Genomic DNA, 13650 nt, shown 5'->3' with positions numbered 1-13650 from the left:
CCTAACTTCCTCACTGGCTGCAGGCTTGCTAATTAGGATCCATACATGACACCTGTAGGCCAGGTTCCTCATCCTCACATGGACTGCTGAAATCACAGGAGTAGGACTTTGCTTTCAAAGTTCCTGTTTTCTTGTCCTTTGTAATAGTATTTTCTCAGCAAACAGAACATATATCTAAAATCCTCCATCTACTTCTGCCTACGAACAGTTTTTCTGTTAAATTCATATTTAATATAATGATGCTTCAGGTCTCACCATGGTAACTGGCAGTTGTTGTCTTCAATAGTTACAAAACTTGCTGTCTAAGCAGACAAAGCAGAATGACTACGTTAATGGTTAGGGGGATGTCCAGACCTATGTCATGAACGTTTGGCTGTGCATCTTGAAAAATCCCTGGATGGCAGCAGGTCCAGCACAGGCAGATAAACTCTGCTGAACCACAGGGCATGCCTTTTTCTTGATACTTACCTCTGGAAAAAACTCATCTAGCTGTGCTGTTATATGCCACAGTGGTGCTGAGCCTCTCCCTGCAATTCCACACATCCTTTCTGGGCCTTCTGATTTTCCTGCCCACGCTCACTTGTGAGTTACAAGGGGCTTTGTTACTCCCTTGCTGGTACTTAGCTCTGAATTTTCCTTTCTCGCTGCTGCAGACTGCAAAGCGTGTTTGGACTCGCTCAAGACTTAGATCTCTTCCCCACTTTGCCAGTTCCCCATGGCCTTCTAACGTGCAGTGACTGGATCAAAGATGGATGGATCTATTAACAAAGCAACTCCCGTGGAAAGAAAACTGAGAGTGCAGCAGCAGAAGTTCAGACTTCAATTTCTCCGACACTGTTTCGTGGAGAAAGCTTTCTCAGAGTGTGATTCAGTGAAGGTGCTGTGTGATCAGGAATCTTTTCCTGTGGATTTTCTGAGAAATATTTCCTCATCAGGGAACTTTAGAATGTTTAAGAAGTGAAGAACTACCCAGGACTGTAAGTCTCTGCCCAGTAAGTGCTGCACACCATCTTCACTACACTTTTGAAGGAAGTTCTGCTGTAACATCATGCAGAATTTCCTGGTGGTTAGTCATCAGAGAGAAATTAGATGCACTCCATGTGTATGTACCTGGCTTCAATTTAAGGAAGTTGATACACACATCACTTAATACCCCTTGGTGGTCTCCCTTTACCCTCACAATCTGTCAGTGAGGGAAGGTGAGGGAGCTTGATCTAATTAGTGAAAATCTAGTTAGTGTTGTTTCAGACACTCTGACTGCTGCTACATGGTCCCGTGGTACCCATTTTTATAAAACCACTTAAGCAAATTGCTTGTGGGTTAAAATGAAGAGGTTCATCAAACTGGAATTAGCAACTTGCCTACAAGGCCTTGTTCATTTTATGTTGCTTATGTTGACAGTCACCAAAATCAAGCAGTATAAGTACCACGCTCTCTGAAGAAACTGTCCAGGAGGATGGGCATTCCTTTTAGGGGACTTGTGCCTATGATTTCTGCAAAGAAAAATCAGTCAGGCCACCAGCAGCCAAGCCCAAGCTTTTTGTGCTGTTCTGAGCTTCTGTGCCTTGCTGTGTGTCAGTACTCCAGGCACTTCAGGGAGGTGGTGCAGCAGGCACACAGCAGGGATTTTAGCATTCTGATAATATTATGTGTGTGGGGAGAACACAGTTAGGACCACATCAATACTGGGTGAAGTCATTCTGTTTGATCATCTGTTGTTCAGTCACTATGTTCCTAATAATGCCAGCAATACGTACAAATGGCCCTTCAAGGAACAGCAAAATATTTATGTTCTTTATGAGTTGCCCTGCCTGATGAAAGAGGCTATTTAAACTCTCCCAGATGGAAAAACATTGGCTATTAAACATTAGAAAAAAAAAAAGCCTTTAAAAATAAAAAGAGAGGCTAAAATAATTAGTCCTTTCCATAATGTGAATTGTTGAGTTTCCTGGTTTTCAGAACAAGGACAGAAGTTACAAATTCCTGTAAAGCAGATGTAAAGAGAAAGGAATATAGTTGTGCTTTCAGCAGAAAGCTAAACGCAAAGTAATTCCTGGTCTGGAAGGAAGGACCTGCAGGCTTGAGGTCACAATCATGCCATGGCTTTTCAAGAGCACTTGTTACTACAGCAGCAGGAAGCAAGGAGGTTTGCTGTGAATAGTGTGTTTGGGGTGCTGAGAAAGAGATGCAATTATACTATCACCAAGCCTGTTCTTTGGGCATAGATAAAGGTAGATGCACACAGATATTGGGAACTGTGAAATTGCTGTCAGAGAGCTCTCCTTTCATTGCAGAGCACGGCTCTTGATTATTCTGTAACTCTTAAATACGACTTGGACCTGTGGAAGGCAGATACTAGGTAAGGCAAAAGCATAGTTGGCACAACTTGTACCCCAAACACACATGGAGGTGAAAGGTTGACTGTAAGGGGTTCAAATGGGGGCAAGTAAGAATGAGCCCTGTTCTGTAGGGGAGTTTTAGGTTAGATGTTAGGAAGAACTTCTTCACTGAAAGGGTTGTGAGGCACTGGAACAGGCTGCCCAGGGAAGTGGTGGAGTCACCATCCCTGGAAGTCTTCAAAAGACGTTTAGATGTAGAGCTTAGGGATATGGTTTAGTGGGGACTGTTAGCGTTAGGTCAGAGGTTGGACTCGATGATCTTGAGGTCTCTTCCAACCTAGAAAATTCTGTGATTCTGTGATGTGTAGGCATATGGTGAGTGTACAGTGCCCAAGGACATCTTTAGAGAAAACAGCTGTAACTGGAGGATCAGAAGGAGGATGGAAGGAGAAAACATTCAGGTTCTTCTCCAGTCTGGTGATATTCCTCAGTACTGAGTGTAAGGACACTGTCACTGCGACTTAAAGACTCAGAGAAAGCTTCTGCTGCTTAGACCATTCACAAACAGAAGATGACTCATTTGACTTCCCACCAGCAATTTTCCATGCTTCTGAAGTTTCCTATCTTAGATAAGTTATGGAGCCCTGTTCCTACCAGAGTGACAACAGTTGCTGCTACAGCATGCCTCAGAAAAGGGCAAACCACCATGGGAAGGGAGAAAAACACCTTTGAATCAGTACCAGAACTGGAAGATAAGTGCAATGACTCAAGGAAACCACTCCTTCTCCCTTCACCAATGTGATTACTGCCAAGCAACTGAAATGCTTGATATTTAAATAAATTGTTTAGCACCTTGCTATAGGACACATGGCACGCAATTATCAAAGAAGCGAGGCTTCTGTGAGTACCAGGGAAGATAACCTCTCTTATTCCAATTGCCAGCTGTAGAACAGCAATAAAGTCAGTAGGTCTTATGGGCCCTTTTGGCAAGATATGAAGTTGATGCTCATCATAATTAGGAAATGAATTAAGAGGTACAGATTTGATTCACCTTAAAGATTGTTGATCTTGGAACTTTATCAGAGTTATCAAAGGATAGCAGCGACGGAAGATTTTATTCTTTTATCATGTCTTCTATTCCTGTTCTTGAAAGGGAAATGATTTCTTTCTGACCTGTATATGTCAGAGAATCATAAACTTGGGATAGATCACTTGGATTTGAGGGTTTACAAACCCTCAAGGAAAACAGATATCTTCTCCAGCTTTCTTTTGTACTCATGGATCCTTTTCACCCCTTTACATCCTAACATCCTAACAGAGATAATTGTTAAAGCTGAACTAGGATTTTTGGAATAAACTGAGTCACTGAAAGCAGAGACTTCTAGATGGATCTGACAGTTTATTAAAACTTTTCATAGGAAAACTTTTGTGGGTTCAAACAGAATTTCTAGCTGGTGAGACACTCATTGTGAAGTAACCACAAGCTTCCTGGATAAAGAGAAGCTCACTGGGGTGTGGGAGAGCAAGTTACACCAAAGATTTATTTACCTTCTATTCTGCATTCCAGCAAAAACTCTTCTGAATATCAGCCGCAAGATGTGCTGGAGAAGGGTGTCCGTCAGCCTTTCCTGTGGGAACTGTTCTACTTTAATTATTTACACGAACAAGGAAGTAACACATTCCAGGAGGGAAAGGGAACGGCCTAAATCAGAATGAATGTGCTTGTGGTTTTAGAAGCTCATTTTGAAGTGGTAGAATTTGTAGAAGTTTCTGGAGAGAAAGATGTTTGGGGGAACTGGAGGTGGTGTTCTTTAGCTGAAGTGGCCTTGGGAAATAGTCCTGGGGACTAGTGAAGTGAGCGTGGCCTATTCGTCTTCAACACAGGAGGGGAAGAGAATCTCCTAAGCATCTCAGCCTTGGAAAATTCTTTAGCATCATAGGTGAGCCTGGCCCCTACTGGACAGGGATCGTGGACATAGTCAAATGCTTTGTAGCCAGAGTCAACAATTGTGGTTGGAGCCTTGGTAGAAGGGAGTCATCTTTCTTTACTTCCCCACTTGCAGTGGGGCTGTGCTTGAAGTGCCATGAGATGGTAGCCAACACACCTTTTCTCCATGTCTGGTTACTTGTCCTTTCCCAGCCAAGGCAAAACTGGCAGCCTGTAACAGACTTGGACCAGAATCTTGCTTTCCTTAAAGTAGTTTGACTTTCACCAAATTTGCTGAGAAAGGCAGGTTTGCTGAGTCAAGGACCAAACGAGGGCAGCTTTTTAATCGCAATGAATAATTCAGCCCTAAAGCTTTCCAGGTCCATCCCCAGACACACGTGAGCTCTTGTAATGTTATTAAAAACGAGGAAGCTTTCCTTAGCCTGAAAGCTCAGGGAGAAGGGATTAAACATCAGAGAAGGGAACTTCAGGAGGCATTTGTGTCATGGTTGAAAGCAACAAAAGCTTTTATAAACCAGTTTTCAGCAGATCCTGAGGAGCGAAGTGATACTCGTGTTTTCCTTAGTCAACAGTTGCTTTTCAGTTGCCTCTGTTAGGAGGAGGAGATGGGTGTTTTGTTGGACAAAAGTGTGTGTGCTAGTCTGTTACTGGCAGGGGACAGACAACTCCAAACAGGCAGGAAAGAGAGACAGAAATGAACAAACAACCCAACTGAAAAGCAACTGTGGGCTATGAAAGAACATCAGGAAACCTTTGTTTCCTGACACCTGAGCCAGTCTTCACCAAAGCTGATGGAAAGACATGCTTCATTCAAGTAGCCTTTGAATGTCGCTAGCTCTGTGAGGAACAGGCCGTCTTGCTTTTCTGTTTCTTAAATACCATTTACATCTAGAAGCAGCTTATTAATAAAGACATCCTGCACCCATAAATCATCCTCATGGTTTCAGATGGATGTCATTTTTCTCTCAATTCCGCCTGTAAGTATGCACAACTGTATACTGTTAGTAAACTGCTAAATGGTATCACTGATAGAGCTGCTCTGTAGTGGCAAAATGAGATTTCTAAGTGTTGTTTGTGTATTAGTTGAAATTTGTAAAGTACTTGGGGAATTCTTGGAATGAAGGCTAATATAAAAGTATACATTTCTTCTTCTGTTGTTACCCTTTCTAGCCTTGCTACCCTGAAAGGGTATTCCAGCCCAACAAAAAGGGTTAATGGAATAAATCCTACATGCATCTTCCAGGTCTCTCAGTCCATCCTCTTTTTGCTGACTACCTACTTGTGCAGGGAATGGCATGAGGTGGCAAATAATTGGAAAAAGAAATCATCCCCCCCAAAATAGCAAGTTCTTAGCACATCCTTCCAAGTGTTTGAAAATTGTCTGATTTTGCCACATGTGCCTTTGCAGTTATTTCAGGTTTTCCCTTTTTTTCTGGTAGATCGGTCACTTTAGATTAAATGTGAAGATATTTTAAGAGTGGAGAGAAAAAAACAACAACAATGAAACAGAAAAACAAAACAACCAACATTTTAATCTTCCTGGAACTGTTGTACATGTGTGCTTGTGTGGGGGGGTTGCACCATCTATTTTGCTTTATTTGCTTTATTTTTGCAGTTGTCTTTCCAAACCAAATACCCTGTGGCCTACCCTGTTATAAATAAACATAATAGCTTGGAGCCAAGTTAGTTCATACTCTCTGGGGAGTTCTTCTCTAGACACACCATCGTGAACCCTTTGAGGCTGTGTACACAAATGCTGAGGACATGCCTCCTTTATACAAATGAAGATGGCAAGGAAAAACCCCGTCTTTTTCACCAATGCCTGTTGATAAATGAAAAGTGTCAGAAGTGTAAATGAACTAAGTATGTTGATAGGCTTTTGAGACTGGAAGCTTTTGCTTAGGAGTCCTGCCAGACAAAGTCTTTCCCTGTTCCCATGGGTTCCTGTATTCTCTCTTCTCATAGTCCCTCCATCTTCAGTAACCTGCTGCTTACCCATGTTAGGAAAGAAGGCTTCAGACTGAGACTGAAACACGGGATTTTCTTGACTAGCTATTCAGGGAAAAAGGATGCTGCTCATGCCCATCACTCTGTGGATGTGGGTTGGCCTGGTCGTGTTCAGGACAGCCATAACATTTGTGTTTATACATATATGTGTGTGTATTATACTGTAACATATGGACGATCATACTGGGTAACAGCTGTTCTCAGCCACTGGTCTTGAAGCTGCACCTGCTAGGAGAAGAGAGTTCTTTTCCATGCCATCATGATAATAGAAATGAATCACAGTTGTTTGCAGTGTTTTAAATATCAGTTACAAGCCCAGACTTAATTACACTCAGCGCTGCTGAAATGGTCATCTGTTAGGAGGCTGCTTGCTGCCTACCTTGCTGTCCTGCTCCCTGTGCTTAGAAGTGCTGGCTACAAGTACTTTCATGCCCAGAGGCATTTGGCCATGCTGCAGTGTTGGTACATAGCAAATCAGTGATGCCACTCATAATTCTGCCCTGAATGTGGTCCGTCAGATGTCACGTAGTCACATTTGCAGGGCAGAGCTAGAGGTATGTTCCCTGCTGAGACATGCAGACTTCCTCAGCTCTTTGAGCACTGGGCAAAGGTGTGCTCCTGCACTGGGTTTGTGGTTTATTCTGTATGTCTCCAAGTACTAATTTGATTGCATTGCCATGTTTTTCTTTTTACACATGCTTCTGGCCGCTGTAGTGCAGCCTGCAAGCTTTGCCTGGGCAGGTGTGCTGGTTTGCATCTAATGGCCTTATTCTGAAATTCAGATAAGCGTCATCTACGCTGTGTTGTCTAGGTCTTATAGGAGCAAACACTGGAAAGATTCCCCTTGGACTCTGAAGGCTTTGCCCCTGAAGTGCTGTGGGATGTGTTGGACTCCTCAGGCAGCAGTAAGCCCCTTTGCATTCTCTGCGATGTGCCAAGGGAGCCCTGCACAGCAGCTCTGTGGATATGTGCCCTGTGTGGCCGCCACCTCGTTCTAAGCAGGGCAGCTGAGGGGAAGTAGCCGTGGGTGGCTGAGCAGATGTTCAGGGCTGAACTCTCAGAGCCTCAGCACGATGAGAAGAACTGAAGTAATTAGCACACATTGCTTGAGGAATGTAACACTGCCTCTGCACAGCTTGATTTTCACAGACCAGAGGATTACACGGTGCCTCTGGAAGGGCTCACTTAAAAACAAAAAAAAAAAAAACAAAAAAACAAACATATACCTAAGTGTGGTGACCTAGACTTGTGTGCGTGGCCTGAATTGCCCCAATTTGCACCATCCAGCACAGCACTGAACTTACTGCATTTAAGTGTTTTCTTTTAGGATCCGCAACTAAACAGCCCTTCACCCTCGTTTGGAAGGGGCTCGGTACATTAAGCTACCTCAGATTACGTCTAGTATATTTTAATAGCGTTCACAGAACGCGGCGCATACCTTATCCCTGTCTCAAAAGAGAAGAAAGAGGAGGATAGCAGCAGGCTGATTGCATTGTTCTCTGTAAGGCAGAAGTCTCAGCTTCTTCCGTAGCAGGATGGCATACAAACCCATGTTTTCCAGCTGCTAGGCTGCTCTCCTGCTCAAGGTAAAACTTTACACAGAGCTGTAAGGTCTTGCTGAGAAATAAATCCTCGCTCTTAGGGCACTTAAGGGAGGGAAGAGTCGTGAGTTGCAGTCCTTATACCCTAGGGCTGTTTATATATTTTAACCAGGGTCTGTTTACTGCCAAATGGCAGGGCTAAAGATGCTCAGAGGCTCTTTTTACATCCTAAACGAGCTGCTTCTTGATGAGTTGAAATCCCGGTGTGGATTTGACAGCCGTGCCGAAACAGCACCCGAACTGCTGGGTCCTGTTTCTCCCTCACGTTTGGCTTCAGCTACGGATGTCTGAACTGCTGCTTCCCTTTGACCCAGCTGCATCTGCAGAGTCCCCTGCAGCTCCTGTGCAGCCCCCGGGAGCCCGGGCTGACTGTCACAAGGTGCCGCTCAGTGGAAGCTGCGAGTACATGCAGCCTGCGCGGGGGCTTCTGCAGGAGGTAGGTGGGCACCGGTCTGGGCCAGCAAGCAGAAGCTGCACCCGCTGTCCCAGGGGCTGCGTTTCAGGCTGTGGCAGTGGCTGGCTGTCTCTGTGGGGTGGGTGGAATAACTCACGCCTTCAGGCACCTCACAGAGCGAGATAGATGAGGAAGAGCTGTGCTCAGCAGTGATAGCCAGACAATATTCACAGGAGGTCTGCAGAGCTCTGCTTAGCCTGAATGGCCTGAGGTTTGCTGCTCATAGTCCAGCCTCTCCTGTACTATGCAGGGTTGCCCATCCCAAGCACTTCTATGCCTCAGATAAGCTACAGCTAACCCCTGAGCTACCTTTCAGGCTTGCATCTCACATATGCTTTGCCCTTCTGTGGCCCTAGGTGTTTCTTTAAAGTTTCTTCTCCAATCAGCTGCACACCAGCTGTGCTTTTTTCAGGTGTCACGCTCAGGCTCTGCTGCAGCTGTGGTAGTTTTCTGGTCCCTGGGTATTTCCAAAAGGGATGGTAGCAGGACAATTTGATAGGATGGCCAGGACCAGTGATTTCTGACCCATAGTGGCTTATATGCTAAGTTTGACATGACAGCTACATGACCCATCACAGGAAAGTTTACCCCCCTCAAAAAAAGAAAAAATAACCTGGTTGTCAGGCAAGAAAAAACTCTTAAATACCCAATTTCTGAGAACCTTTAAAAAAAAAAAATCTTGTGGAAACAGTGTATGGTAACAGGGTTCTGTAAGTTTATTAAGTTTATTGTTTCAATGTGTGGTTTTCAGTTGAGAATTGCCTTAAAGAGCTGCAGTAAGGTTTCTGTGGATTCATACACAGCTGGAAAACACCCACTTCATCTTGTTTGTGTTGTTTTATTTAAGTTTGGTTGGCTCAATCCCATCACAGTCAGGCTTACTTGATGCTTCTCCGTGAGCCAAGTACTGCTGGATGATGTAGCATGACACACTCTATGGCAAGGAGCTGAAAACAGAGGAGAAGGTTACAGTGTTAGTGGAATTCCCTGCAGTTGCCCTTTTGCTCCCGTGGAGCATTGTGTTTTGCTGTGGAATAGTAACGAGGCTTTGCTGATGAGAGACAAGGGCAAACACTACTGAGGAAAGGGAAACCGCTTTGACTCTATCATTATCCTTAAGCTTCACAAACAGCCCTTTGCTGATCGATGTCATGATGCCCACACATCTCTCAGTTCTTTTTATGGCTCCTCCTGGCCTCACTGATTCATTCTGGGTGAAGAAGCTCCCATAAACAAACAGCAAACGTTTCAGCATCGCTTCCACATTTGGAAGTGCTATTTCATTTGCCAGGGAATCTGCTTAGAAAAGAAAGACAAATTTTAAAGCTGTATTTCCATTTCAAGCAGTCTTACCTTGTTCCGTTCTATTGCTTCTACTAATTTTCTGAAGAATCATACCCTGTTTTTGTTTTCCTATTAATATCTGGGGGGGAGAAATCTTTAGGAAGACCTATGGTTCCTTGAGAACTGAATTCACATGTATGCATGCATCACAAGGAGCCTGAACTGAGTCACTTTCTACACTGGCAATATGTTGCCTGAGTTCCTGGGCAGGAAGAAAGAGAAATGCTACAAAATCTAGAGGCAATTCTGCTGCATTTGTTGGTTTTGGCTCAAGTTCAATGTTCGAGTAGAAGATATTGAGTACAGTTTTAAAAATTCAGCAGTATTCTTATGAAAATGATCAGAGGCGTCTGATGAGAAAATCAAATAGATCAGCAGATTTTCTTTGAATGAGTCTTAAATGCAGGTAGAGAGTGCCTGTGCTTATTGATTCAGGCAGTAGTTCTAGCAATGGAAACCGGATGGGGATAAAGAATTGCCACTGAAGGAACTGTCCACAGATTAAAAATATTAAAAACACAGATTCATATGGCTGTGTCTGAGGTTAAGTAAAATGCAGCACCATTAAGAACTGAATTAGAAGTCCTTGATTACCCTTGTAATTTACAGGGTATTGAGTAAAGAACAGGACTCTGTACCTGAAAATAATTTAAGAAGCCAAATGGTTCTGCTCGTTCTCTGATGCCTAATGATAATGGCTTCAGTTTCACACATTGATTTTTAAACAATGCATGTCAGAATAAAGTTAGTTCCATAGTCAAATTAGCATGGTCTCAGGTTTGCTGCCATCTCCACGCCTTATTGGAAATTCCACGCTGTCGGAGTAAGCTAATTTCCTTACACTCAAGGTGACTGCTGGACTGGAGCTTAGATTATTCTGGCCAGACCAAAGTGCACGTGAAGGACCAGCTGGCCATCAGTCCTAAGACCTGTCCAGCAGTATGGCATGTCCTCTTTGCAACTGCTCCAGTGCTGCTCGCTGAAAAATCCTTTGAAACCTCTAAGCATTCCTGCATTTCCACTGTCAATAACAGACATCTCACCAAATAAGCTCTTTAGTGGATTAGAGACAAACAACCTCTTAGTTTTTGCAGTAATTGGTATTAAATTAAGTGTAGTTTTAGTCAGGAAGAAGGTGGGAGAGAAATGAAAGGAGCTTAGTATTGGCAGAAGGTGCAGCGTGGACAGCCCTGGAAGCACTAATCCATGTAAAGTACAGAACGAGGTCTGTGGGGTGGCATTTCCTCAACATCTGCCTTGGAGACAGTGCTGGGTGGGAAGGAGAATTCAGGTAGTATGACCTGCCACAGACCTCAGGCTCTAGCATACTGGTGTAGGGCAGCACAGGCAGTGTATTTACCAAGGACAGATCCTTGAGGCTGGTAAGTTCCAGGTGCCTCTTCTGTGTCTGCTTTGGGAAATGGTAAAATGCAAAGGGAAATTTTCCTTATGTGGCCTAAGCCAGATAGAGCTTCTAAAATCTGGCACCTGTATGTATGTGTGGTCAAATGCTGCAGAAGGAAGGGTCTGCAGTATGCAGCAAGGTGTTTCATTGTGCTGAATATGATATGACTTAGAAAAAGTGCCTGTGCTAGCAGAGTGTAACCCAAATTGGGGCCAGCAGCATGTGTGATGAAACACAGACCTAGTGAGAAGCTAGTATTTTTACATTTGTAGATTTCTTCCCTGCATTTAGGAAATGCTACGGAAGGAGAAATCAAAGTGTGATGTGACAGTAGGAAAAGGACCCTGAGGTATTGTAACTTGACCGACCCGGTGTGTCGGCACAAGGAAGAAAAGTGAGCAGGAAGAGCAGCTTCTCAGGCATCTCCGGAGATCTGCCTAGTCAGGCTTGGCTTCTCGATTCCTAGAGTCTGCCCAGCAACAGCTTAAATCTTTTCCCAAAATTTTTGAACAATTCTGAAAATGAGTGTTTCTGTCTTGACGGAGGGGCAGCAGCAGGCCTGTCCCTTAACCCATGGACTGCCTGGAGAATGGTCTGGCCGAAGATGTTGAGGGCCATGAGCTGTTTTCCCCAGTCACTGCTCAGATGCTGATATGGGCTATGGCTGGCAGGGCTGTGTGTGTGTTGAGAAGTCGCTGCGTGCTGTCGTTTGCAATTAGAGCTGGTTTTGGCTGTAGAGGACGCTCCCTGAATTCAAACAGGTCTCTTCAGAGCAATGGGGAGCACACCAGCTGAGGTGACGGAGCAGATGGAGGTGATGCTGCCACTGCAGATGTGTTTGGGTACTATTAACCATGCTCTTGTTTGGTTTGCTCCACAGATCCTGTGCGGGAAGGAGATCCCCCGCTGGGTGAACCGCCTGGCCTACTTCAGCTCCTGCATCCCCTTCCTCCAGAGCTGCCTCCCCAAGGAGTGGCTGACGCCAGCAGCCCTGCAGAGCCACATCAGCCTCGGGCTCCACAAGGAGGAGCAGGGGGACACAACGGATGAGGAGTCCCCCTCCACCTCCGCCACCCCCTCAGCCTCAGGCACCTCGCGAACCTGTAGACATACCCGGGTCTAAGCTGTGCCCAGTATGCTCTCTAATAACGTTCTCCTCTCTCGTGTACTATTTCTTCCTCGCTCACTCTTTCACACACCTTGGTTTCTCTGTTTTCTTCACCTGACAACGCAGGGGAAGGAAGACCCCTACTGAGGAGGAGAAGCTTCAGACCCTTTTCGGAGGGCTGCCACGACAGTTGCTTGCCAAAACGATTGTGAACTCCAGCGCTGAGCTGAGAGGTGTGGCAACTAAGCTGGATTCTCCTCCCAGGATCCTCATGCTCCTCGATCCATGGAGAACTGCTGACTCTCTCAGGCATGAGAGCACACATAGGGACGGGGGGCACCATACTGTGACGTTCCTCCTCTGGAGCAGTTTTATCTTTTTATCTCTTCCCCCACCCACTTAAGCCCAGCAGCCTCCACTCTATTTTGGCTGGGGTTGCCATTCCCAAATGGCAAATCTCCTGCCCACACCCAGTGAAGGAGGCAGAGCCAGAACTCAACCTCATCTCTTAGACCAGCAACAAGCTCCACTCAGCCCCATCCCTTTTGTAATTATCAGGTTTCTAACTCACGTGAAGGACAAATGAAAGGTGCTGCTGTTCTACAAACACCAGTTTTCAGTACTCTAGTTTAAGAGCTCGAATGACAGTCCTGCTCTTGAAAATAATAACAAAGAGAACCTAGAAAATGAATGTGTTACTGTGGCTTTTCTTTGGGGTCAAAAAAAAAAAAAAAGGATGGGGCTAGTGCATAAAGGCAGCTGCTAAGTAGGTGCAGAGATGACTGTTGTCCATATTGGTGCTTTTTGGCACAGACCCCTCTCAGTTCCCCTATTTCTAGGCAGTGTTCCTGGTTTCCTCTTTTCCCCAGGCTGATGAATCTGTCTCCTAGCTTATGGTTGCTGGCTGTCTTTGGGGAAAATGGCCTTCTGGAGCAGTAAGGTGAGGAGAAGGAATCTGCTGGGAAGACCAGTACTTCCTTCAGCTTGTTCTGTACTCACAAGACCTAAAAGGTGTCTCCCGAGCCACCCTTCCCCAGCCTATTTTAATGCCAACCCAAGAAGGTAACAAATAAGTGGCGAACCCAAAGAATGTCAGCATGTTTCCTTCTCCTCCCTTTCTGGAGGTGGAGGGGAAACCTAGGGCCACATCAGGAAAGCATGGATGACCCTTCCCATGCATGGGCCACCATGGTGCCTTCTGTTGTGTGCACTATTTCAATGGCATGAAAAATGGGCAGAGCTGGCTTACTGGTCTCTCCAGGCCGGCTCTTGAGAAAAATCTGGTCTTTGGATGTTTTTCTGCTCATTCTGATGGCTGATAAGAAAGCTGAGGAGGGAGGAAAGGACACATTCGCCAAGACTTGCACTCAGTTACCTCACTAGGAGTTCTATTCAGATGATGTGGGAGAGCATCAAAGGGGAAATCCAGACCCCACTTTCTCCC

The 13650-nt window shown here is 45.0% G+C and overlaps 1 protein-coding gene across 1 annotated transcript in view; it reads left to right on the top strand.

The window, feature by feature from the left end:
• The window catches only part of LOC311210420 (deubiquitinase DESI2-like), a 51107-nt gene extending 38340 nt beyond the window's left edge, over positions 1-12767 (top strand). Inside the window, exon 5 of the mRNA XM_084288352.1 lies at positions 11979-12767. Coding sequence (XP_084144478.1) covers positions 11979-12221 — 243 coding nt within the window. The 3' untranslated portion in view covers positions 12222-12767. The remainder of the gene's footprint in view (positions 1-11978) is intronic.
• Positions 12768-13650: the final 883 nt, after the last annotated feature.

This window comes from Netta rufina (assembly GCF_964035555.1).
Source record: "Netta rufina genome assembly, chromosome: 5".
In the NCBI taxonomy this organism is placed as follows: domain Eukaryota; kingdom Metazoa; phylum Chordata; class Aves; order Anseriformes; family Anatidae; genus Netta; species Netta rufina.
Note: the sequence above shows the minus strand (reverse complement) of the source record. Positions and strands in the feature narration are given on the sequence as shown.